The 27809-nt window shown below is 39.2% G+C and overlaps 1 protein-coding gene across 3 annotated transcripts in view; it reads right to left on the bottom strand.

Moving 5' to 3' along the window:
• AFF2 (ALF transcription elongation factor 2) overlaps positions 1–27809 on the bottom strand; it is a 339763-nt gene that overhangs the window by 10686 nt on the left and 301268 nt on the right. For 2 of the 3 annotated variants that reach the window (XM_074915521.1, XM_074915522.1), the window contains 10 exons: positions 24543–24705; positions 22993–24012; positions 20756–20880; positions 14418–14652; positions 12342–12481; positions 11724–11787; positions 8155–8291; positions 4726–4797; positions 4276–4369; positions 938–987 (listed from right to left, as the gene is read on the bottom strand). In XM_074915521.1, the coding sequence (XP_074771622.1) occupies positions 938–987; positions 4276–4369; positions 4726–4797; positions 8155–8291; positions 11724–11787; positions 12342–12481; positions 14418–14652; positions 20756–20880; positions 22993–24012; positions 24543–24705 (2100 nt within the window). The remainder of the gene's footprint in view (positions 1–937; positions 988–4275; positions 4370–4725; positions 4798–8154; positions 8292–11723; positions 11788–12341; positions 12482–14417; positions 14653–20755; positions 20881–22992; positions 24013–24542; positions 24706–27809) is intronic. The other variant, XM_074915523.1, reaches the window with a different exon arrangement.

Below are 27809 nucleotides of genomic sequence, written 5' to 3'. Positions count from 1 at the left end.
GTGTGCTAAACTTCAACTACTTCTACTGTTTTATTACTTTGTTTCCTTGGAGTGTCTAATTGTATTTTCTTCTAACCACCAGAAAGAGACCATTAACAATAATCATTTTCACCTAGAATTCAGCCTACTCAAATAAAGTAGGAAAGAAAGGTAAAGTCATTCTCCTTTGTTTTACCTGTATCTGTATACGTGGCCAGGAGAAAGAAGCAGGAGAAATGTGTGTCAAGTGGCAGTAGACATTGCAAGATAAAGGCAAGGTTGCAGCAGCAATGCACCTTCATTGAACAGCAGATCATAATTGCATTACCTTAACTTCGTATCTGAGGCGAGGGTGTTTTAACATTAGTATAAAGCCACTGATAATTGGTTGACTAAGTGCCTTCACATTTTCACCACTATTACGCCTTCAGTTTTATTAAACAGCACTTACCATATATCAATGAAATATTCATTGGTCTTTCATTACTGAACGAATCATTGAAAAATCATTGCAATGAAGGTTAACTTTACTTTGGCTTCTTGAGATGACACGGTACTTGCTAGCTAATTAACAGATATTTTTATGGCCTTCATTTGGCTTGAGAAGCAAGCTGTCAAAGAATTCAGCACAGACCCACCATGGCTGATTTTAGATTTAAGGGGGCTTTGTACAAAGATGAAGGTGTGTTTCAGCTCTTCCTTCCCACCCGAACTGGGTGGCTCACATGGGTACCTGATTTAACTCAGTGGGAGCCCCTTGCCCCCACACAAGCCCAAGGTAGCTGTAATTCTGTGGCCCAGAACTATATTTTCTACCTGCTACATTTTTGAAACATACCTGTAGCTCCCAAACCACTGAGTCATGGACTGTCCTTTGCCTTTAGAGGCACCAAAACATTTCTCCCCCCTCTTGGAACCTCTTGTTCCCAGACAGAAGTACTCAGCAGAAAATACTCACTTTCCATTGCCGCCCCAAGGTGAGGGGGCCTGTGAAGCTTTCGAAGAGTTCTGTAAGTACAAAACCAAAATGTAAATAAAGGTGATGCAAGTACGTGAATACTGACGACACAAGGCTCAACACTCCCTGTTTTCATTGCAAGAGCTACAGTGAATGTAGCAGAACAACTCCGCACATCAGTCCCATAATTAAATGGCTGGTGCATGATTGGTAGGTCCCAATCAGTAGCTTGAAAGTCACAGTGGTTTAATTACCACTGAAACTTATTCTACAAAGTAAGTTCTTCACAGTGCAAATAACTTCTTATCTTTAGGGGACCTTCAATCTTTTAATAAGAAACAAATAGAATTTGGGTTGATGCTTTAATGAAATTAATCCCTCCCAAGTTGCTAGGGAAGGTGGCTTGGGATGCAGATAATAGTAGAAATAAAACTTCTAGTAAGGATCTGATCGAATGTCCTTGTTTTTTTACGTATTTTATTTGCACAAATTGACCTTCCTTACCTGTGTACTCATTCTGCCTTTCACGTCTGTGTAGCACCTTGTACAAGCCTGCACAAAAAGATCTCCAGCAACAATAAAGCCCAGATTTTTCCAGCCGTGTCCAGACTGGGTGGTATCTTACTTAGTTCCCATAAGAAGTAGTAGTATCAGGGCTGAAGCTATCTATGTGTGCTTTCTGAAAACAATCACTCTGAGCTCCCTTGCAAAGAACTCGGCACTCATAGTGAAAATTCAATCACATTTTACAAGTTGTCTGCAAAGTATTACTGTCATTATTATAAAATTCATCTGATTACTGTAATCACTATTTTGCATGTGAGGCACAGAGATGCCCAAGGTCATGCAGCTGACTCGAGAAGCAAAATCCTACCCTTGACTTCTAAATCAGAACTAAACTTGCCAAACAGGATTGACCAAAGCAGAAAACACTGCCCAAACCATGATACTGGCCTTGCCTGTATGTTCTTATATAGCATGCCATTGTGTTTCATTAAAGATGTGAGCAAGAAATGGAGTGTTTTGCAGTACAGAACTTACGTATTGTGTATTTTTGCCACCCACTCATATGTAAGGACTTTCCTCTGGAAAGTCCTCAGAGATGAAGAAGCAGCTTTGATATTAGTCTCTACAGTCTGGGGATTGTTGCTGAAAGTATCTGAAGACAAATACTAGATCTGTCAAGATTAAGACTAGAACTCGATTGGAGGTAGTTATTTGACAATGAACATATTTGAAATATTTTTGCCGATAACTATCGATGACATATTTTCAAAGACATGATAATCTTCCTTAAACTTTTAAGTGGAATGCATTAAAGGATGACACTTTAGCTGATCTTAAAAAGTTTGATTTCAATTTTAAAAATGTATCATTTTAGTCTATTTTACTTCAAGTTGCCTATAAATTGCAAAACTACTTTTACGATTAAATGGTTATTTTCTGTTTTGAAATGTCAAAAACATAAATTTGAAACTTTTAATTGGAAATTAATCAGAACCAGTTCTGTCCACAAATGGTTTCAATTTGGACAAAGTGGCATTTGTGAGGAAAAATATGAAAAACAATTCTGCCAAAAAATTCCTCTCCAGCTCTGCTGTAAACAGTGGGCTGCTTTTCACAGTTAAAATTGTGCAAAAGTTTGAATAACAACTCTGTTCAAAGAGTTAATTTATTTCATTTGTATTACAGATTCTTGCTAGTGAACACAGAGAACATTGTGCATAGCTCCTATTCTTTTCTCTTCCTTAGACTTTACTACAAAAAGATCCTGAATATATAATGTGTATACACTCAAACACTACTCTAGCAAATCAGTTACAGTGCGCATAGCATACACACAATAACGTTAGCTGCAATACTCAGCTTCAACTGGATGCCTAAAACCAGCATTCCTGATTTGTCTATTTTATGACATTTTAAATTTTTTTCTCTTATTTTCATTTACATTAAAAAACATTTTCTCTGTGCAGATGCAGTAAAACGGTCTTATGGTGGGAGTAGTAATATGTTCTTCATTGTACCTATTTGCACAGCTAGAGAAAGTAAAGTGGCTGCAGGGGAAAAGAGAACCATCCCTGCCCCCCCCCCTTTTTTTTTTTTTTTAAGAAATCATTACTTTCTGCATAAAAATTTTATCAAATGATTTGTCTAATAACTTTTTTTTTTTTTTTTAAGAGACAATCTACATTTATCCTGGATAAAGTCTGAAGTGGATGGAATACATTTTATGAAAATGCTGAGACTGTAAATGTGTCTAGTTCAAATTTAATTTGTTGTGCAAATCCCTGACTGAAAACTCTGTGAGTACAACAGAGGCATTCCTAATGACTTCAAGAAAGCCTCAATTTGAGCAGAGTAACATTATTGAAGTTACAGAGATACACACACACTCAGAGGACACCAGGGAAGTCAGGACTAAGTGGTGGTTGCTCCTATGATAGTACTGGAGTTTTACAGCAGAAGGACCATTTTATCACTATTTACATGAAAATATTAAAACAGCAGTGTTAAAAGTTTCACTGGTTTGTAGCGCTAATATGTCAAAGCCTGGAACAAATTTATGGAGGCTGAAAAAAACAACAAAAAAAGACCGATGGGCTGACAAACCAGCATAATTACATAATTATAGAATAATATGTAGTAATAAAGTACAAGAATTAATGTATGCTTCAAACAGCATTAACCAGCAAAATATATACATATATCAAAACCCTGGCAGAGCTGAAGAAAGATTCAGCTTCTCTCTTAATTTAGGAACAGTGAGGACATGTCATTCTTACAGTGGGTAAACAGCATTTGACAAGGGAAAGGAAAACATCACCGAGTCATGACAATTAGTTGATCTCCACTCGATTCAAGGTAAAGGCAAACTTTCAAGATGTAGATAAGGCAATCTGAAGTTCCACAAATATAAAAGGAGAAAACCCTGAATCTGCAATAAGCTTCAGCAAATCTCACTGAATTTAAAATCTAAATTTAACTAACTAAAGCCTAAATAATTGCTTTATTACTGTTCATTATGGATCAGTTCATAACCACTTGCACAAAATCTTGAAAGAATCAGTTCCCTTTACAGAAACTTGCATAAACGTTACACAGTGTTGAGAATAATGTTATTTCAGTAGAATTACTGAGTATGGTCCTTTGAATCAAGTGACTAATCCAAAAATCCCCCAAATCACTTCTGTCCCCACTCCCTGGCAGCCATCCTGCCTGCATTTCCCAGGGGAGAGGTTAAATGTGGGACTTTTAAGTCACGCAGTTATACTTGTGAGAGCTCTCATGCTGGTATGAATTTCATTTCATATCAATAAATTAAACAGAATAAAGATTACCTTAAAATATTCCATCAGAGATCTGGAGTACTTCATAGCATGGTCCTTCTTTAGTTTAAACATTCTCAAGTAGAGAAGTGATAAGCATCGGTAGCTGTGGTAATTAGGAAAGGATTATGTTAATTCCATTGCTTAATGAAACCTATAAACTGTAAAAAAAAAAATGCTGACCTATATTTTGCAGTTTCTGTTCTAAGGTTAGATTTTGAAACATAAGCAAATGGAGAAAGAAAAAAAAGTGGTCAAAAGCATTAAAATCTCATCTTGATAAGAGTATAAATTAGAAGAATAAATGTTTAGTCAGCTGCTGAAGAAATCCATTAGTTATCCTTTAATAGTTTAATGGAAAACAAGAATAATGATCTTCTGTAAGCTGCTTAAGTAATTCAGTACTTTTAAAGTCCTCCTTAAGATTTTAGCTGCTTCTCTCATTGTTGCAATGGGACTTACCATAAAACTGCTAATTTCTTGTCCCCTTCCGTGGCAGAAGAGCCTGTGAAATTCTTGAGTCTCATTGCATACCTTGCCAGAAAAGTGAGAAGAAACCAAGAGTTAAGATGTTTCCAGGATTACTATTGACAGTCTGAAAAATAACAGCCACACATAGATATTCTTCTCCAGCTGCAATAGTTAATGGTCACATTGTTCTGTAACAATGAGATCAATGTAGAATTCTGTTGAATGCACCACTTAAAATCTGGAGGGCTAAAGTAAATCACCAACCCATTTTCTGGGCCAACAAGGTCAACTGTTCTTGGGCATATTTAATGATATTATATCCAGCCATCTAGGCTGAGTCCTGCAAACATATGTGATGTTAGACAGAAGCATGAGATCTTGGCTCTGTAGGGGCCTGAGGAGTACTGTACTGAAGAGTAGAGTAATATATAACAAGGCTTTACTTATAATACTTCGGGTTTGAATAATACCTTCAGAGTCCTTCTCATAAGTGTTTCTTCAAAGCTTTTAATATATTTTATACAGAAAACGGTTTTAAATACAGGAAAGGTCATGTTCACAGCTTTTTAAATTCCTGGGTCCATTAATTTATGACTTGTGTACTTGGTCTTCCCTCTCTATTTAATTGCTGCTGTCCAGCATTTGGATGATCAAAGATTGAGTATTCCTACCTCCTCTCTTTTTTTTTTTATTTTCTCCTTTAACTGAGCACACTCAATTCCATGCATTTAGTCTCTTGAAAATCAATTCATCGCATAAAATCATTGTTCTGAGCCCTAATGCAATTTCACAGGTACTTGTGTTAGAATAAGTAATAGGGTTCAGCGTTGCGTAAGAAAGTTTTAAGGTATCCAGGCAGTCTTGATGAGTTCTCATTTACAAGGAGGTAATGGAGTGCAGGCAGGCAGTGCTGCTCTCGCTCTGCCTTCCTCCCACCACCCCCATCATCAGCGCCTGGCTTGCAGCTGTAGCTCACCACCTGATGTGCTTCTTCCACATCCTATCTCACCTGCTCCTTGGTATTGTTGTTCCAGTCATACTGAATGAATCTGATCAAACACCAAGATATATGTCTCTTTGGGATTTTCAGTATTATGTTAGGGATTTTAGCATTACCATTAACTTAAGACACTTTGACAGTCAGATCTCTCATATTCCCAGTGTCTTTGATGCTCCACTTGTTTTCACAAATAGGTGTCTATGTAGATACTCAGGGCAGACAGAGCTAATGCAAAAGGGGAAAATGGTGCCTCTGATAAAGGGAGAAGTAAAAATGAGAAAAATCTCCTTCTGTTTCTTATCTCGAAGTAAAAATCTATGTTAACATTAGGAGCCACATTGAGAAAGTGTGTGTGCACGTTGTGTACTTGGTTTGTACATTCAGCACCCACTGTAGCCCACAAGAACTGTGTATTTGTCCATGGAGTTTACTGAACCTGTACCAGCCTGTTGCTCACCTGGGCAATCACCTTTTCTCCATGTCTGACCACTGACACCAATTAAATGGGCAAATCAGTCTCTCGCTGGCTGCCTGCAAGAGTTGGTAAATTAAGCTCTACCTTTGATGGTAGGTGGTGGAATTAATGTCACTTCACTTTAGCTATTTAAAAATATACTATAACAAAGTCCTACAGATTCTTCCACAGCCAAAAGCAGTTCAGGTGCTGCTTCCATGCCAAGGTCTATCTATCACGTAGCTTGGAGCAGGACTGTGCTGATACAGGAGCTGCTGGGGAGAGCAAGGCGGTAGGGCTGTGTCTGTTAATGAGTACCAGCTACTCCGAGGTGCAGCCATCCACTCCGCTGACTCCATCCTGCACCAGCACTGCAGGGTGGAGGGGAGCTGCAGGTATCACCCATTTAAGAACTACCCCTAGAGCTGCCATTCTCCGAGTTAGGTGGTGCACGTGTTGTGGCTCTTGAATGAACAAAGATTTTTGGTCCACCTGCTTCTGAACAGACAGACTGCTGGACTGAGAAACAACATTTTCAACTCTGTCGTGTGGTTTTCTTAGAAAAAAAAAATACATGCGGGCTCCTATGAAGCAGCACTCACTTCTTTAAAGAATTTTTCTTTAAATACAATTCATCCTGCTATACAGCTATAGTTTTCTATTTCAGAACACAAAGTACTGAACTGTCCACTGTCAGAGTGCAGGAAGAGTTTCAGCACAGCAGAGCAGTAGCAGGCAGCTCCTTTTCTGTAGTCCTCTGCTCTCAAGGGTTCAACTTGGATCCTAAGTGTTGAGTGAACATCATTTTCTTGTTGAGTAATCTCTTTAGATTTTCTTCTCCTCTTTATTAAGTGCAGAATGTAAAAACATGTTTTTAAATATTTATCAGGCATGTTATTTACTTAAGAGTAAGAGCTTCTTAAGATTTGATACATTTTATTATGTAAATACCTACTTGTTCAAAATGTAAAACATGCATTATTTTTGGCAGTCCCTAACAGCTAATCTGGCATGTTAAAATCCTGCACGTTAAAAGAACACCTTTGTCATATTAAAGCCCAAACATTTAGGGCCTGATTTGCCTCCTTTTCTTTCTCTTGTGTAAACTGCCAGTAATTACACTGACATTAACGGTGATATTCCTGGTATACACCAGGGAAAGCAAAGGTGCATCACAGTGAAAAGGAAAAATCCTGTTGTTCTACTTACAGGTAAATTTAATCCTGCTTGATTTCACTCTGATAATTTGTGCAAGTAAAGCAAACAAGCCCTTAGTTACTCAGGAGACTATTATTTCTACAGAGCCAACTCTCTGAAACAGCTATAGGGAACAGTAGCAGATTTTAAAATAATAATTCAGAAATTTTATTAGTAAGTAATGGTGCTCTCATCCATATTCTAGCCTACGAGTCTACGAAACTGTATTAAAACTAATTCAGATGGTTCACATTCATTTAACATTAAAAAATACAGTTTTTTAATACAATATATGCGGAAAGCTTCCTCTCTGCCTATGATCTTATGTGCCAAATTTCAGCTTCCTTCTTTTTTTAACAGCCAAGTTATAAACCTCTAAAAACAGAGTTTGTAATAGAAATCCTGATAGACTCACTTTAATGTTTTGAATTATAAAACTACACCTTTTAAAAGACAAGTGTCATTGCCAAACAGTGAAATTACTATACTTTACTTCCACCCACTACATTTCAATTTTAATTTTATGAATATTGCAAATTATAACACTCACATTATAACCTCTAAAGGGGATAATTTATAAAAGCAGTGTCCATCAATTATAAATTTTCCATGACATTAATAAAATGGCAAGAACTAATTATGATGACTTCTGAGATGAAGATGCCTTGGACAAATCATTAATACTTTGAAATGGTATTTTTTAAAACATAGCAGGTTCTAATTATGACTGAAATGAGATTATGAAAATGATCACAGAAAGGACATTAACCTGATGAGTTCCACAGTCTCTGAGTACATGGTGTATGGAGATTTAGCTTCTAATGGATCTCGCTCCATAGCGTTCCCGCACTCGATGAAGGAGAGGGCAGCATCAGCATAATTCACTGCTTTGCCGAACTTCTCCAGCTGAAATAGGAATGACATCGTCAAGAAAATCCTTCAGCTTTAATTTCTAGGTAGACAGATCATAATACGAAGCAACACTAGCATTAGGATGAAAGCAAAGTGACGCTGGTAGTTAAGAATGAATTCATACAGTAATTAAGGCAGGGTCTATGTTTTTACCAAATCTTTTCAGGTAGTGTATGGCCAGATGCTCCACAGAGGAAAGTCAATGTATGGCCATTGACATGCACAGATTTACACAGGCAATGAGGGACACTAAGCATGTTTGAACAAATCCATATTGCTCCTCGACATATGAACTAAGTTTAAATGTCACTACACAAGGGTTAAGTAACAACTCCATGCCATTTGTCAGATGTCACATTCTGCGTTAACTGTTGACCAAAAAAAAAAAATCTCATCACTTCTGGGATGACTGAAAGAACAGAAGAAAATCCCAAGAGAAAATATAGCACTGCTAAATATTTTATTTTACTAGGATTTTATCGCAAAAGGTTTTAGCCCTCATAATGGTTGTGATTAAACTGACTTAGACATACTGATTTCTTTTTTTATGTGTAATGAATATTATATATGACATTTTTATAGTAAGTATTTTATAATAGTATTTAACATTTTCAATTTTTGATAGCTGGATGTAAGAATTCTACTAATGTGGCATTTGATATAAGAGATCCAATATACTTGAAATAATTTAAAAATTTCTTTGTGTATCTCTATCAAAATATTTTTGATGCATCTGCACATGTTTTCCATTCGCAAAAGAGAAGCCTATCCTAGCAACATATTAAGCACAACAATTCGTACTGGTCCAAGGTAACAGTATATTTGCCTTTGTGGTTACTTCTAAGCAATCTTTAGTGCCCTCTGCATACCTTTAATTTCAAGTTCTGCTCTTCTGCATTGATTATGTACAAAGCCTTTGTGTAACTGATAGGTATTACCTGAATGATCACAAAAGGGTAAATATTTCTAAATGTTTTCTCTCTATTCCAATGGCCACTTCTCAGCATATTCTTCAAACTTCTTGCTTCAAGTCTTCCAAAGACATCTTTTTGTGGTATTAAAAAAAAAAAGGAATCTGGCTGCAAGCAGATTTGGTACAGACATACAGTTTGAGCCAGAAATGGGATCCAGTCCTGCCCTTTGCTCCATGCTGACTATTGGAGTAGGTAGAATTACTCCAGCTCACCACAGCTCAGCTGAGAACAGAGCGAGGTTTCCAAGATCTGTTCCATATGGTACAGTCAGTTGCCACTGCAGCAGCCCATCCAAATTAGTTGACTCCTTACTGCCATCCCGGACAGGGATAAGTTTTCATGGGGTCACTCCCATAGGATGCAGAATGCCCTGCCCTTCACCAGAAATCTATTTTCCATACAAGCTCAGGAACAGCACTGCCACAAATCTCATTACCATTTGCTGACACATTCTGAGGTCACATGCATTATCTTTCTAGCCACTGCAACACATCTTCCAGTGCTGCATGTGCTTTGTCATGTCAGCACCAAGTAACCAGAAGCAATTATTTCCATAGGACAACGAACACTATGGGATTGCACAGCAAGAGTGTTACATGGAGATAATTTGTGTGCAGCTGTATTGGGTGGAAAAAAAAAAGTTGAGACCTAAATACCGGAAAGAAAAAGCAGATACTTTGTTCATGGGTATTTATGTCTGCCAACAAGTTGTGTTGTAGCGGATGGCCTCGCATTCCCGTAAGAGCACTCGGGGTGTCAAACTGCATGTGACAGGCAAGGCCTGCCTGCAGGCAGCAGCATGATGTGCTGTGCCTGCTCCTCTTAGTTCTGCTCGAGAAACACCCCCGATTCCGCGAGGCATAGTCAAAGGTAAGAGGACGGGAGACAGGTCAACACTTTCTGAGTGAATCAGGCTGTGGAGGGAAGTGGATTGACATAGCATGTCGAGATCATCAGAAGCCTGAGCCTGTAAATATTTGCTAGCGTGGAGCAGGCATCCCTGTGCCAGAACCATGTGTATTTTCTTTAAAGGTCAATCAGCTGTGGGAGGTGGTGTCAGTTTGCTTCTGCCAGACTTTCCTGTGTGCAGATGTCAGGGCTCTGGCTGAACATGCTCTGCTGAGTGGGGCTGTAGGAATCAGTGCAGGCCACCTCCTGTAAACAGGCAGGTCGGGAGGGATGGCTGCTAACCTACTGACAGGCATGGCAGGTTGCCAAAAACCTGAACCCACCTCCCACAGAAAACACACTTGGTAACACTATGCCCCAAGTCAAAAGGGAGCCTGGAGAGCTGGAGCAGGCAACTTGACATGTCAACTCTCCTTCAGCTCACCAACAGCAGAGGGAGAGCCATTTTTTAAAAATAATTTGTTAGTTTTGTTTTTTAAAAACACAGTACAGGGTTGGGGTTTTTTGTTGCTTTTGTTTTTTGTTGGTTTGGGTTTTTTTTTGGCAAATGCTTATTTCCAAGCACAAAATCTCTGATGTGGAGTGACAGAATATACATGCAAAAACCTCATAAATAATAAAGCGAGGTGAATAATCACCCAGTTCTTTTTCAGTTGTGATTTTGGGCAAAGTGAATGGCCACACTCCATTTGAGACATCTCAGTGTAAATAAATAGAGGAGTCAAGTTCCACTAAGCCTGCCTAAATGAGCTACTGTTCTGCACTCTGTGTAGCGTACAGGAGCAAAGTCCCTGCCCTCAAAGCAATGGCTATTAAAGGGACTTCAGCGCTAGCAATAGTTTGGATTGAACAAACTATGACAGAATATAATCTGTCAGATTAAGTAGTTTCATCAAAGTCAAAACACTTCACAAAATTAGGCTAACTTTACTGGAATTTCATCTGCGGTAAAATGAGAAAAAAAAGCTTTCCCAGCATTGAATACCTCATGACAAGATTTTTTGGGAAGAAGCATGTTGAGTCTTTATTTACCAGCCTAAAATCATGCAATAAAAATGAATGTACTATTTAAAAATCAATTGTTGTTAATTTTAAACAATTGGATTGGAAATATCAAACAGTTTTACCACATGATAATGGGGTGGAGGGTGATTTGCCTTTCTTAACTTTCTGTTATGGAATATTTCAACACTTTTGGTTTAGGCTCAAAGTGAATAGGAAAACAAATTTCAAATACACATCATCTTTCATGAAATGATCTTACATCTTTCATAAACAGCATGACTATTGCTCCTCCTCGGAAGGGATATCAGCTATTGTAAGGAGCTTCTATTTTTGGGAACGAATTGTTAAAGGCTAGGAATGGTGCTCAGGGTTTGACTTCTTGTGGACAGTGTGCTTATGGAGTACAATTTGAAGCATGCTTTAGTCAACAGCAGAGTTCCTCTTGGTTTCTGAGCCTTTAGATGACATTCAGAATGTACATTTTTGTAACACCTGTGTCCATAGTGGAAAGAGACAAAAACCTCCTGTGATAACCTACCAATGCATCTGCTTTATGCTTTAGCTTCTTAGCCTCTTGCATGTAATAATCCGCATTATGAAGCCTAAAGAGACAAAATCAATTATTTCAAGTCTTTGTTTTCATACAGTTGGACAAACATTGTTTGAGAAAATTGCTGACTGCTTCCAAGAACAATTTTGACATATACACCCACTTATCTCTTTAAATCTTAACCTGATATTAATCTGAAGCTGCTGTATGCAAAGATATGATGGGTGACCAGAATGTAAAATAACTAGCTGTGGAAAATGGCCACCCAAAGGACCCATTAATGTGTGCTGAACAGAGGAAAAGAAAAAATATTTTAAACTAATTAAGTGTAAGAAGTTTCCATTAGAGGAGCTAAAATAAAAAAACGAAGAATTAGCATGAACCAACATTCACGATCTGAAAACATTTATCAACAGTCTTCATTAATCAGTGACAACAGTTCATTTGTAAAGATTAAAACTGTGTGTGCCTTTGTGCAGCACTATCCACATGAGTGCCCAATGCTAGCGTTATAATCGAAGATACTCTCTTTCACTGGGAGCTCTGCTTGCATGAAAATCCCAACTACCTAACATACAGCTAGTACAGAGATCCGATAATACTTACACATCATCAAATGTTATTTTGGGTCTTCTGGGCTCAGAATTCCCATTGGAAAGTGTTGGCATTGCAGACCAGATGTCTGATTCTAGATGGCTGGTGTCAAGAAGAGTGTTGGCTGTTGGTGTGTTGTGAGATTCTTCCTCCTAGAAAAAAAAAGGACTGTTATTAACTCTTCGTAGTTCAAACAATTCCAACAGTTCCAACAATATAAGTGCTCACACCCACCCCCCCAAAAAAACCCCAAACAAACAAAAGGCTAAGGCACAAAGTAACACTCATATATACCCAACTACATCCAGGTTACCTCACAAAACCACCCTTCCATCCTTTATAACATAAGCCTATTAGATTAATTAGGCAATATGACTCTACCGCTGACCCCTCACCCGAACTCATTAACTTACATCCTTAGGTGAAGTCAGCCTGGATATCACAGTGTTACTGATTAGAGACACTGGTTGAAGCAAGGGTGGGGAAGTTTAATGCTGAAGGGCTAATGTAAATTCGACTTCATACAAGGTGTATCACACTAATGGAACCTTTTTTTATATACTATTGTTAGCTAGCTGTTAAGGTGTCTGAAAAGTCTGCTTGGATTCCAGCAAGGAATGGTTTCCTCACCCTTGCTACACAGAACACAGAGAAGAATGGAAAGCAGAAGCCAGGAGTTGTGACTCTGTACTGTTTAAAACCAAAAGTATAACAGTAATATTTAAATCGGGCAATCGCCGCTTCAAGCTAGGTCCACAACCAGATAAACTAAATTACAGATGGTCCAACGAACTAGGGAAAGAAATCTAACATATTTTAGAAGACAAATATTTCATGTATCAGGATAGCAGATAAACCAAGGATAAATCTGACTAGAGGTGCTGGGAGTGAGAGGAAGTGGCCCTGCTGTTTACATAGCATTGTTTATTTGCTGACATATGCAGTTCATTTTGGCATTGATTTCAGTTGAAGGCGTGTGTATTACTCTCGCAGCTTGAAGTGACACAATGATATCAGAAAGCAACAGGGACGAACGAATAAGGTGAAGTGATTTGTCACCTACGATCCAATGCAACTTATGAGTTTTACTATTACAGTGCAGGGTAACAACCTCTCACAAAGCAGCGAACTGTGAAAAATGGGGCTGTGCATGTCCTTTTCTGTGGCAGTATTTTCCTGTCTTTTAATTTTGACAGTGATACTAAGATACAGTTTGATACTAAATGATGTTTGCAACTCCAGAGGGAGGACTGTTTTCTAAAATGGGCCAAAACCCTGAAGTTTCCCTGTTTAACCTAAAAGAGGATGACAAACTGATGTGAAATTGTACTTATTTTTGGTGAATTTGCTATGCAGCTTCTAGTTTTGGCACCTTTTCATGTATTTTCAGTAAAAAAAAGATCCAAATCTGGTGAAAAGCAAGCAAGAGAGAATTGTCTTTGTGAAAACCTTTGATGGGGAGATGGCCCTAAAAGAATGATCAGGGGTTTTTTTTGAAAAAAAAACTATTTACATGGTATCTAAAAGCTTATCTACACGATTCAGGGAGAATAGGTGTAAATGAATCTTACTGCTGGAAGCCTGTCAACCAGAGAGAAGGTATGAGTTGAGTGTGCTATGGACAGGTAGCTTTTTAGATTTCTATTGTCTGTTTAGTTTAGGCCACAATATTCAGTATAACTACAGTGCTTAATTCTGGCTGAGAATTTGGGGCAATTATTTAGGTGATGGATACCAAAATTCCTGAAGTTTTATTTTCAAAATGCTTGTGTTGTAACTACAGAGGTAAGGGGATAATTGCAGCTAGTTGGTGGCTGCAAAGGTTCTCCTCTGAGGTTCTGGGACCAGGTGTTTCAAGGAGCAATATACAACACCAAATGGATGCCTAATGCTGACCTAAAAATGGAATTTGCAAGAGCTGCTTATGCCCAAAGATCCACTTCTGCAAAGATCCACTTCTCGCCGCTCTTGAGTGAGACTACATAAGCATTTAAAAATAGATACGGGAAAAAAAAAAAAAAATCAAACAGAACAAAGCTAATTTTATTTTATCATGTTCAATTCCAGCAACTGAGGTCGGTTACTTACACAGATTCCTTTGGGGTTGGAAGAGGATTTATTTTCATTCTTTCTGTGTTTAGAAACAGAGGAGGAAGAGCTGCTGGTCTGAGAGGTGTTTGTGATGTTGGTCTCTTGGCTGAAGGAGCTGTTGTCACTGCTGTGCCGCCGGTGCACAGGCTCATCCAAGAGTGGGGATAATGGAGGAGGGAACAGCTTCTCTTCTCTTTTCTTTGTCACCTTCTTCACTGAGCTACCGCTGCTCCTGGGACATAGATAAATGTCATCTGCACTTCAAGAACCTTGGTTAATCCTCCATAGCACAGAGCTCTAGATTTTATTTACTGAGAAGCCAGCTCTACCCTCAAATATGTCCCGCAGCCCCCATGTCCTAGGAGCTAAGTCAAAAGGAGACATGGAGTGAAAACAGAAGAGCTATCTCTGCCTTTTCAATGGCTGCAGAAATCCTCCTGCTCTGGAGGACAACTTCCAGTGCATTAGTACAAATTGCACCCAATTTAAATGCTAATTTGAGTCAGCCTTCATTTGAGAGGTCATAGTGGCTCTGACTCAGCAAAGTGCTGAAAAGTTTTATGCATGGAGTTAGTTCCTTTGACATCAAGGATGACTATTTATGTATTTAACACTAAGCATCTTTTTAAGAGGTGGATTAGGGCCCACGTAAGCAACCTTTGCAAAAAGACGTAACAGCACATGGCATGTGAACAACAAAAAAAATTATAACTACAAAAATGATAACCATAACAATAACAAGATAATTATTTGACCTCTAGAATAAAACCAATGTTCAACACTATATTAAAATGATACATTGTAGCTGGCAAAAGCCCTTGAGCAAATATTGGTTGATGAATTGAACGTGATTCAGAAAATGAATGTGGTTTTGACATGAAAGCTCAAGTAATATGATAATCTATTGTCTGTTTTATGTACAGAAATTGTTAGCTGGCTAGAAATGGCAGCTGTGATACACAGTAAAACCCAAAAAACCTGCTAAACTTTCTCCCTTCAAATCCATCAAAAAAGAAAAAACAAAACCCAACGCCCCACTGATGGTTTAACATGTTAATCTACTCATAGATTTTTATTTTAGGTACTGTCCTAACTCAGTCAATGAAGATAACCTGAATTTTAATCTTTTGTTAGACATCTAATATTGCACTACATGATCATTTGCTTTGCATGGTTATTGACTAAAATTTCAATAACAAATTAAGTCAACAAGAATTTATGTTTTCTTCCCAGTCACTTTCAGTCAGTGTCAGGAATTATAGATCTACTTTGCCTTAAAGTAACCAGGGAAAGAGGAGAAAGAAATGTATGTTTCCTTACTCCTCGTTCTGGAGCTCTCTCTCATTCCAGTCTGGCCTCTTTTGCAGTTTCACCACCAGTATCAATATCTACACCTGCTTTGGTCATTCCCCTACTTAGGGCCTTTGGTGATACAAAACCATTTTAGCCTATGAACCAAACTCCCCACGTTTCAGGTGTTACAGCTCTTCTACTCAAAACTATTTTAATTCAACTGCAGAGTTAAAAATATCTTATTTAAAACTCTCTGATATTAAAGATCTTCAGGCTGAAGACATAAAATGAGTGCAGAATTCATATTGCCTTACGGCAGGACTGGTATGTATCTGTCCTGCTCAGAAAACACATGGGCCTGAAGAAGATCAAAGGAAAGCAACCAGGTTGGAAGAGACTGGTAGTTCTTCGAGGAGACTGATTTTATGCAGATGTGGTCCTGCAACACATCCTCCAAGAAGTTCTCACTCAAAGCCCCATCTGTTAGCTTTCTTACCCCAAAAGAGCATTTTGGAACTCAGACAAATTACCATAGCTAGAGCACAATAATATTCTGAACTTTTTCCAGAGGAAAGTTTTCCAAAGGAGGGTAAGCACTGCCCAAGAAAGTGTGCACGTGTTCTTAGATTGTACAGAGGCAAAGCAGATGCAGTTAATGAAATACCCAGGAGCAGAACCCAAACCCTCTGCCTCCCAAATCTGTCTTACACAGGCAACTCTGAACAAGCATATTTAGGTGGTTCTCATCATCAGAGTGATGTGGTTCTCCATGCCTCTCTGCATGGAGGTGTTTGGAGCTCTTCTTTCTCCATGGTACAACTTTACAAAGGGAAAAGCAACTGAGTCTGGCAGATCTGTCTCAAAAGTGTCTGAAGAAAAAATGAATGTGAGCTATTGGCCAAGTCCCCTTTTAGATCTGACTGTGCATGACTAGTGGGGTTCCTCAGAAGATCTGTGTCTATTTCCACGGCTACTGCAGGACTCTGCTACTTGCACAGTCTGCCACCGCATGATGAAATTTAAGGCACATATAAATCAATTGAAGGAACATTTCCTCAGCTGCTAGATGGAGTGGGAAGGATTAAGACAGTAGCAGTACAAGAAAAAATTAAGGCATCTGCAGGTACCATGGTTAAAACGTCACCAGTTCACTTCATCTTTGGGCTTAAACATAAGATGGGGCAAACCAAGATATAGGTGCAGCTACTCAGCTCTGGCACACAAGTAATTCTGTGGGTGGGAAGACAACCACAAAGGAAAATGCACTTGAGGATAATTTTTTTTCTACATAAATCAAATTAAAAAGAAACCCACCAATATAGTTATAATTCTGTCTGGGTATTTTTTTTTTTTTTTTTTTTCCCTATTGCCCACTTAATCCTATGAGTTTTCGTATGAATTGAGCTGATAATTTATTTAGCAATGTTACCTCCCTCAGATTTACGCCAAAGCATTTATGTTAACAATAACCTCCATGAAATAGGTTGTTACCAGCAGTTAACCAGATTGTCACTTTGCTTTGGGCTGTTAATGGGCTAAGAAACTGGTCTTTGATTGCAGCAATCGCTAATTTTGAATGAATTTATTACAATAATTACTGAGACTCAATGGTTTAATTTGCTGTCATGATTGTTAGTTAAACTATATTTAAAATCTAGGGAGAAACACAATAAAAGCACAAGGAAAAAATACAAGCAGAACTGATGGTCTTGTGGCTGCAGGGTTTAATCTTTGTGACTGAAAAGGCCAATTACCAAGGAACGAGAAGGCTCCCCATCTGCTTTTTTTTCAGCCTGGTTTCTTTTAGGGCAGAAAGCAAGCAAGCTGGCAACCAGAGGTCAGTGTGTGAAGGAGAGAATTTCCATCTACTCTCACATTTCAAGCTGTCTTTCTTTGCCCTTTCTTTATCCACTCCTTGTGGTATGCTGTGGTATCTCTGGCCTATTAGTGAGACAAAGCCATTGTCTATACCAATCACTTGGCTTTCCTTTGCCTCTACTCTCCCTGTCCACAATGAAATGCTGCACATTGACGGTGTATCTGATTTTCTGCAGGGGGTTAGCAGGGAAAGGTCACTCCTGCATTAGCTTGGACCATATGGCAGCAACTGAATGAAGCTGAAGTCATTGTCATAGATGTAGAAGGCTGCCTCTGCCGTGAACGAACCCCAATGAACACTGTTGTGACTACCCAAGGGAGCGGCTAATAAACATTTCCAAGTACAGGTGCATCCTTAACTAAAGGTCAAACAAAAGGGAACAGGAAATCTTGAAAAACAGGCTGAAATGCTTGCCTCAGACAATCTTCTAGCATGCCTGTTAGATGGCAGGCATGTTTCACTGGTACGAGTCTAGTTTCAAATTCAGACTCACAGTCTGCATCAGCACATAACTCTGTGTTGTTATAAACTGCCAAATGTTTGCGAATAGTGCTTTATCTGGAACTGGGTCTACCAACCAGGTATTCAGACATAAATGGTATTCAGCAGCACATACAATTAATGCTTAAATTAAAATTGCTCTGGCAAGAAAGTAAATACATAAATAATCCTCTGCTGCAAAGTGGGCAGCTGATCTGACAAAAATCCAGCCTCACAGCAGTGTTTCAAGGTATTACTCTGAATTCCTTGGCCAAAACAGAGTATTATCTATTCCTTCAGTTGCTATGAAATATCAGAAATAAGGAAAATACAGTGGCAATAGTTTGAATAATTACATTTGAAGAGTCACATCAGATTTAGGAAAAGACATCATCCCCAGAGCATGTGAGGGAAGGAGAAAACAGAGAGATAACTAGTTGTTTATGTAATGACTACATAATACAAACTGTCTCTTTGGTTGTACAAATGGCTTTTAAGTTCACAACTGAACATTTGAAATTTCTACACTCAGATTGTACATGTAGTCATAGAAACTTGTGGAAATCGGGCATATAACTGTCCATATTAGACATGTAACCCTTTAAAAAACAATTATGCATCTTTGCTTGCTTTATTGAGCCCATATATTTAGGGAAAGATTATGAGAGAAATGTATTCAAATGCCTAAAGCATAGGTAGGCAGTGAGAACTGCAAACGCACAGGTGTGGCCTATCTGTCACTGATTCCTCCAGACTCCTGAATGCCTCCAAATTTTGGCCCAGAGATCATAGTCTTCTTGTCAAAATGCTCTTGGATTTATAAAAAAGCTCAATGAAAATCTCGGAAGTCTGCCTTGGGGAACCTGGCTTATTGGTACAGCGATCAAGTTCTAACAGGAGAGCTAAGGTTTCTCACGAGTGAAAACATCCACCATGGGATGTAACACCTTCTTAATGGGTGAACATCATCATCACACCTGTAGCTGAATCATCCTCATTTCTCAGAGTCCTTACACAGGGACTTAGGAGCTCTGACAGAAAACATAGAACCTTTGGGAGTAAAGGAGCAAATGGCAAAGCTTGCCTTTCAACCTTTTACCACTGAAGTGTTATTTTCCCCCATGCCCTTGAACAGTGTACTTTCAGCTTTCCCTTTCTTCTGCCTCCTCTTAAAAACTCTACTTAACCCTCCGGAGAACAGAACCACTCCTGACTGCTTAAAAACAATCCCGGGCTCTCCAGAAATTTGTTGTCACACACTTCAGCCAGATCTATATTTAGTTGCATGTCTCTGGGAGTTGAAGACCTGAATTATCAAACAACATTGCATTTGTTTCACGAGAACTCAGAAGACACTAATAACAAATGCAGTGTGACCCAGGTCTCAATCACTGCAGTGGAAAAGCAGTCAGAAAATGTTGTTTCAAAACTTGATTCAGATGAGAGGAAGAGCTAGCATATGGAAATAACTATTGATGGACACAATTATATTTTAACAGAGAATACTAAAGATTTGAAAGCTCTGAGGAATCAAATTAATGACCTGGAAAACAAGCTCAAATTAAGAAACATCAGGTTGGGGGTGGATCCTTAGGGCTTACTGGTGACAAGAATAGAAAGATTTTTTTAATGGATTGTGGAGGTGTTGGGGGTGGATAATCCTTGAGTCCCTCTGCAATATATCTCTGCTCATTGTATTTCTAGCAATGACAATCAGGCAACACCCATCATGATGTTTATCAAATGTGTAACATGTTACAGATCACACTGTAACTTTCAACTCATCTGCCTTTTCCAGATTCCAACTGATTTTCTCAGTGGTAGAATGAGGGGTTAGTTGAAGGACTGAGGTTACTCTCTAATTACACCAGTATGAATAAAATGATGCTCAACATCCTTTATGGATTTGAAAATCTGTGTGCTATTTCATAAATGATTTTTGAATCAAAATTTATCTAAATTTAAATACTACTACAATCAAATTGTTTCCAGAAGCACGTTGTGGGTTTGATTCTTTGCTTGTTCTAGTGCAAAGCAGAAAGAAGTGCCTCATCTCAAAACTGTAAAAGCACAAAATTGATGACAGAAGGGAGTTGGACTCTTTGGTTATTTATAGAATGTTAATCTTGTGATTATACTAATCAGAATCATTATTTACGTGGCGCCTGTTTGCTCAAGTATTATAGCCATCTCTCAAAGACACTCTGAAAGGCACAAACTATTTGATTATATGTCTGCTGAAATACAAAGCACGTATGTCTGAAATGTTTAGGATGGTCACCCTGGTATTTCTGTATACACAGTTAAAGAGTAAGAGCTGTTGAAGTGAAGTCACTATTTTGTTCAATAAAACTGAGAATTGTCTCTTATGAAAACAATTTTAGAAAATAAATTACAGGAAATCAAATAAAACCCACTTTTAGTAGGATTCTCTGGCCACAAAGGTTAAGGATGATGGGGCAAGAAAGAACACTGAAAGGATGCAGTATGGGGGTAGAAGAGTACATGGGGATTGTGGTGGCACTCAGAATTCCTGTAGTTCATCAGAAGGATGAAGGAATCTCATCCAAACCCATGTGGATCCTCCTCCTGATGGATGGGAAGAGCAGTGCCGGGTCACTTATGGGCTGTAAAGCCCATCCGGTTCTACAGCAAAGGCATTATGTGAAAAAAAAGAACTTACTCTTTAGTGCTGGTTAATCTGTGATTTGGTATCGGAGAGATACAAGGTGGGAGCAGGCATGAAGCTGAAGGGTCCTCCAGGCGCTGCTTCTTGCTTTCAGCAAAGGTATCCAGGCTTTCTGTCTGCTTTAACAAAAAAGGCAGAGCTTGAAAGATCCAGCATCTATGCACAATTTCACTTGCCATTAAGAGCTCAGAAATCTCAGTGTATTTCTTTTAACAGTAGCAGCAGTTAAAATACTAGTCTAAGAGAAGTGAAAGTCACCTGAAATGAGGGCTAAACATGCTCCAAACACATGACATGAAGTTACATAACAAGTGACACCGCCAGATAATTAGGAAGCAAAATGTCTCATGTGCTATGGCTGTCTTCTATAGTGCACTGGAATTTAATTAATAATTCAGATGGAATGACTTGATAGAACCAAATTTTACTCAATAGCTTTTACTCCTTGACTTAATGGAAGGTGATGGGAAAACTTCTCTGAGAAAGTATTCCTCACAGGACTAAAAGACTACAGGACTGAGCTGGGGTAGTCATTAACAGCGATAGCTCGTTTAAAATTTGCTTTGAAAGATTCCCTGATGCATGACTTTTGTGCCTGAGTTAGGATGATACAAGCAAAGCTGATTACTGCTCTGTCACTGGAACCTTCAAGCCCACTAGTAGATGGCTAAAATAAATCTTTTAATAGCAGGATTTAGAAACACAAATCAGGCTCTCCCTCCTCTGTTTTAACTGTTGATATACCCTCAAGTCATCCTAATTGTTTTTTCCCCCTTTGGGTAGCAGAGAACAATTATACAGCAAGTGAACAGGCTGTTTCAGAGTGTAGCTTATGTCTGTACAATCCAAGAGCAAGATTTGTTGCTTTGTGATTCAAGGGCCCAGCTAATGAAATTATGAGGTTTCAACTTTCATACGCGCCCCCCCCCCCCCCTTTTTTTTTTTTCCCTTGGGAGCCCTTAGTTTAGTTGCCCATATTGTACTCGTGTTTTAGCCAAGATTCCTTCTCCATCATACTGACACTCCACTACGTTACCTAGCAAGGAGGTTTGTTGTATAATTAATATACATCCTGGTGTACTTATACATACACATAAACATGGACATTTATACATCCCTTTCCTCTTTCTTCTCTTCTCTTTCCTCCTTACATCTCTGCCTTTAGTGTACAGCTAGAATATAAATTGAATGAAACCTCCTGAGTTTACTCATATGATTATTTCCACTTAATTCAGGAGGGAAGGAGCCAGTGCAGTGACTCATGTAGGCAGGGGTGCAGACCCTGTGTCTGCCTGGCATTCTCTGTCTTTGTCTTGCATTAACTCTCTTGTACCACTGGACTGCTCAAACTCAGGATTTCAAGAAGTCCACTAGAACAGACAGCTCAAGTCACATTCACAATGATTTATTAAGTTTGGGTTATAAAAAAAAATACGCTATGATGTCTTCTCACAGACAGACCAGAACACAACCATTTCAGCTAGAAAAACTGACTACAAAAATTCATTTATGATATAAAACTTCAGTTTCTTTTCTGAAAACACATTTCGTTTGAAGTGCACTGTCATATCCCACAAGATAGGATACCCTTGGGCATAAATAACATAAAACACATGATAAAACATAACGCCTTAAGTCAAAATATATTTGCTTTTTCAGGTAGCTCTGTAGAGAAAGCAGCTAGTTAAGCAAATGATATTTCTATGAATCATATTTGTTTATACAACAAAACAATATAAAGACTAAATTCACCAGGAGCAGAAGGAAGCACCATTCCATTGACTTTAATGAAGCTATGCCTGTTTAAGCCAGTGGTGAAAATGCCTTAATTCTGCAGACAATAAAACCGTGCCTTCCAAATAGGATGACATTTTCTGAGTAAGGCTGAACCCCTAGTAATACAAACTCATCCTTGGGAATCTTTCTGCAGATTACAGAACACTGGAAATTAATGGGTAAGTGAGCAAATACAGTGAAAATCTTGTAAGCCAAATCTCAAAAAAATACACTGTTCATTGATTTTGTCATCTGGAGTTTGTTTTTTACTGGTTTCTGATGTTAATTTGTAATGCACTTGTAAATGTATGTCCTTTGTAAAAACAATAAAACCTCAGTGTTATGATGCCTCCTTGCAGCGCTGCTGCAGGTGCAGTGAGGACTCACTGACTATGGTCCTGACCTTGGGGATGCACAGAAACTCAGTTTTCCTCTGAACGATAAAGACGACTTACCTTGTGTTTCCTTTTGGATTTTGTGGATGGTTTTTCAGCTGCTGGGGTAGGGGACTCTCGAGATGGTCGCCTGTGTTTCACACTTGTCTCTCTTGGTTCACTTTTCACAGACGTGGTCTCAAAAGGCTCTTGTCCAGGTATCCTAGAGAGTAAACTAAGGTCTATTTTCACCCACAGAGATTTGAGTTCTTCATATTCTCTTAGTGGGGACAGAAGTTCATTTTGGACGACTGGGATAGGAGAGAAGAGCTGCTCCTCCAAGTCATTGCTGGTCTGGTCAATGGATGTGTTGCTGCCATTGCTAGTTAAACTACTTACGCTGAGGATGTTACTGCCAGAGTCCTTCACTTTGACGCCATTTCCAGACCCAGTGCAAGCTGGCAGTACCTTAGCCTGCAAGCTCTCCTCCTGGTCTGTATTTGAGTCAGAAGTAGATGAATCCGTTTCAATGAATTCTCGGGACTTAGGGACAATTTTGCTGGGGCCTCGGTACTTTTTCTTCTCTGAAGTGAGACCTGTGCTAGTTCGCGGTTCTTTCCTTGGAGCTGTCTTCCCAACTGCTGCTTTAGTTCGAACCTTTGGCTGCTCGGGGGGTTCCTGTGTGTCTTTTTCTTTGGGAGTGTTGCTGGTATTATTTGGTTTGGGCCAGTTATACTCTTCTACACTGGAAGTCCTTTCTACCTTTTTGGGTTGTTTTTTCCCAGTAGTCCTTTGTGAAGTTGGCTCATTATGAGCTGGTGACTTCTGCTTGGAGCTTTTTGCCTCTGGGGTTTTCTGGGCAACCCGCGGCTTGGCTTTCTCTCGGATGGGACTAAGGATCGCCCGGTCTTTGGAATCAGTTGGGGGCAGGCTGCAGTTGAGCTTCCCTTTGTTTGGCCCTTCGGCCTGCTGGTTGCTCTGGGCCTGGGAGCTGGTCTCGCTGTGAGGCTCATTTTGATTGTTGATGATGGTCTTGTTGTGGGGGTTCACTTTATTTAGCCATTTATCCAGCTGCCATTTGTTTGTTGAGGGAGGTTCAGGCTGCAGTTTGAAGAATGACAAAAAACAAATCTCAGACAGAAGCAAAGGTTTCCCCTTTAAATGAGAATGTTTTTAATGTACCCTTTTATTTCAGTCAACTAGTGGTGACTGCTAGTTTTACGGGAGTATTTATGGAGTATTTATGGTTAATTAGGCTTCCTTATCTGGTTTACAATGTGGCCCTGGAGAAATTTAATACAACTAAAAAGTTTAGCTGGTCCCTGAAGACATAGTTTTGTCATGTTGCCTTTCCTTAGTCCCAGCTGAATACTGTGTCAATAAAATCTTCTCTAGCTACTGGCAAAAATCTAAATATTTCTTTAAAGCAATTCAAATGTAGGCCAGCAGGATTCTTCCAAAAGTTAGAATGAGTATGTGGGTCATACACATAAAACTAAAGGGAGAAAAAAGTCGACAGCATCAAACAGCACAGAACTCCAACATTTTCCTAACAGGGAGCAGGATTTCACTCCCTTCCATGATTCCCCCTCCGAGCCCCTGCTGGGGAGGAGCTGAGAGCGTGGCTTTACCTCCGGCGTGGCACTGCGCGACTCCTCGTTGCACTCGCTGTCACTGGAGCTGCTCTCGCTGTCGGAGTCGGACTCGGAGCTGCTCTCGGACTCGCTGGAGCTCCCGGAGCCGCCGCTGGAATGGGCCAAGCCAGGTGCGTGTGCCGCTGGCACCGGCAGGCTGCTGTGGGGAGAAGATCCTCTCGTGTCAGTATGCTGCTTGTCTTTTTTTAAAGTGTTGCCTTGGGGGGAGCCACCAAGCGAACCCTGTTCACACCGCCTTGCCTCAGTGCCAACTCCCTCTCCTGCAGTACAGACCCAACGGAAACTCCAGTGGCCATGCCACCGCGTAGCCACCGAAGGAGCTGGGTGGGTCTCTGCTTCACGGGACACACTGATTATGGTGTTAATAACTTTACCATCATCATCACCCTCAGTGAGAAACCCTTCAGTGTCACAAGCCTCAGCTTATTAGCCCAATGATTGTGAAAACTAACAATCACACTTAAATAATTCATTAATGGAATCATGGTTTCTTCATTTTTTGCCAGTTCATTTATAATTTATGATCAAAGGAAGGACATCAGGCAACTAATATTGGACAGGGCATTTTAAAAATTAATTTTAATGAATACTTTTACACTGCAGCATACAAAAACTACATATTTTTGACAAGTCTCCAGGGACTGCCCAAGAATTTTTTATTTATAGCTATTTTTTCTCTCATGTTTATGATAATGCAGTGAGAAAAATGGCATTCATGCTGAAAATAAGCCTCTCTGTGAAATCTTTTTCTGCGTGTTCAACTGTCCTCCAAGATGTATTTATTAGCAGTGCACCGGCTCTCATTGTTTTTCTTCAGCATTCATTTTTAAACTGAGAGGTTGGATGACCGCAGTTTTTAGCACTACAGAATTCTGCTAGTCTGAGTCTTTATAAACTCATCTTTAATTTCAACTTTTTTCGTCAGGGAGATAACCATAAGGTTTTATGACTCTTTGGCTGATCTATACAGAGACTTTTTGATGACTTATTTTAAATTTGTGAAGCTGACGAAGCTGACAAAGCAAAGTGTTTGAAAATTGACACCATTTGCTAGCACTCCTTTATGGATATTCAATACTTCACCTTAATATATCATGTGCTGTGTGTGCCCCATATTGAGTGATCTAGAGATGTCTGGAAATTATAATACAGCTTTGTCTTAATTTCTGCTATCTGATTTTCTACTTTCCTCTGATAAAGATTCAGGTAAGCCAGGTACACGCCCTCATTCCCCTTTCAAACTCAGATGCTATATCCATCAAGATGCCCTCTTAAAAAACACAGTAACCAAGAAACTGGAAGTTGGATAAGCCAGAAAAAACTGATGTGTGATCCTCCTCTGCTAGAGTCTTTACAAGTGTTGCCATTGGCTTCTGTGACAATAATAGATGGTCTTTAATTTTCCTCTTACGCTAAGCGACTTTCTCTCTCTCTCCTTGTTGGTAAACCTATCCCTTACACCGCAGTTGGTAACATAACTGTCTCTTTGAGCATTGCAATGGCCCTGCAGTGCCCATTGACAAAACAGCTTGGTGCTTTAGGGTGCATTAATGAAACAAAATTACTCACTTGGGTAATTGCTACAGATCACTAACTTTGTTGCTCATTAAGTGCATATACTTTTTTTTTTTTTTTTCCTTCTTCTAGGGGCTCTTCACTCAACTGACTCAAGTAGAGCTACTTAAAAAATTTCAACTGGAAGTAACGGGTAAATCAAAAGAACAGATGCTTTTAAAAATATGGGCATTTCCAAAAGTATTATAGAAAAGTATTATGGAAAAATAAACATTGCTACATTAAAGAATGGATCTTACACTTTGTATTTAATAATGTTTTTGGAAACCATTTGTGCACTTATTTTTCTTTCTTTATCCTTCATTTTCAGTGAAGCTCAATAAAGTGTAGGGAGATACATTTTCCACTTCTTTTTTTACAGTAAACAAGGAAACAGAACAGTGGAGAAAAAGTGAATGTGTTTGTAGGGAAGTTTGCCTTTTAAATCAATGTCTTGCAATTTTGGTCTCGTATTTTCTATTTGGAAAACACTAAAAGTGGATGAAACCTGAGTTTTCCTACTTCATTGCAATTGTTTCCGAGAAGAAAGAATAAGAAAAAAATAGAAAAAACTTCAAGGATTCCCAAACTGAGGAGGCAAATGGGACAATTCCATTCTAAAATACAGAAATGAAACATCAGCCTTGAAAAAAATGTTATTTATGGAATTATCAGAACAACGAAGTTGTAACTTGGAAATGAATTTTTCCCTAAATTTGTGAGCTTCACCTGTCTCACTTCTGTTTTCTGTTTTCACCCCAAAATGGAAGTGAACATGGCAATATTGATGTTTCATCCTTGCTGAAAACTCCAGTCCCCACAACCCTTCTCCTGTTGTGAAGACAAAGAGATATTTAACCCTCAGCAGCCTCTCCGAGAGCTCAGGCCTGGGCATACAGAACATGCCGATGCTGCAGAGAGTAGTAGGGCCCATGGGGCATCAGCCACGTCCTCCGCAGCCCAGGTCCTGCAGGGAATTAACACACCTTTGTAGCAGGGCATATAAACCTGCACCAGACTCCTGCAGAGACCGAGCTCCTTGCCTGTGGTGGTTTATGCCCAGGCAACCCCCCCACAGAAGGATGTGGGGGGGCTGCACACACATCTGTGCAGATCTGCCGAAGAAAATGCTCTGTTGTCAGTGCTGGCAAGTTTGCTCTCATTAAGATAACTGATTTAAAGAATATCACCTCTTATAATAGATCAAAGAAGGAAAAGCCAGTGTCCCAGCAGCTAAGGCCAGACCTTTCTAGCCTTTAAACACAACCTACATCTTTTAGCACTCTGGAAAAGAACTGACACTGTAGCTGGGATGCGCTTACACAAAACAACTGGAGTTGTACTGTAGCAGACTGCAACTGTCTGACAAAGAACTCAAAGGGCAAGAATAAAACCATGGAGATAGATGGCAGCTCCAACCTGGCCTTATTTTCTTTCTTTCTGCACACCAGCCTCAGAAAGAGTTATCATATGCCAAACATTACTGAATAACACAGTTCAGCAAGCTTGCAGGAACCAGACAGACTCAAAATAATGTTTTTCATACAAAACACAATGAGGTCATATTTGTCTTTCATCTGGGATAATAAAATTATGCCTTGGCTCCATCGGGTGGCTTCATGCTGAAGGCATCATTGCTGATCTACATTTTTAAAGTAGAAGCATTTGTATGCTTTGCAAAACAATCAG

The sequence above is a fragment of the Athene noctua genome, chromosome 11 (genome assembly GCF_965140245.1).
Source record: "Athene noctua chromosome 11, bAthNoc1.hap1.1, whole genome shotgun sequence".
Lineage (NCBI taxonomy): Eukaryota > Metazoa > Chordata > Aves > Strigiformes > Strigidae > Athene > Athene noctua.
The sequence above is the reverse complement of the archived record's forward strand: the minus strand, read 5'-3'. Positions and strand labels throughout refer to the sequence as shown.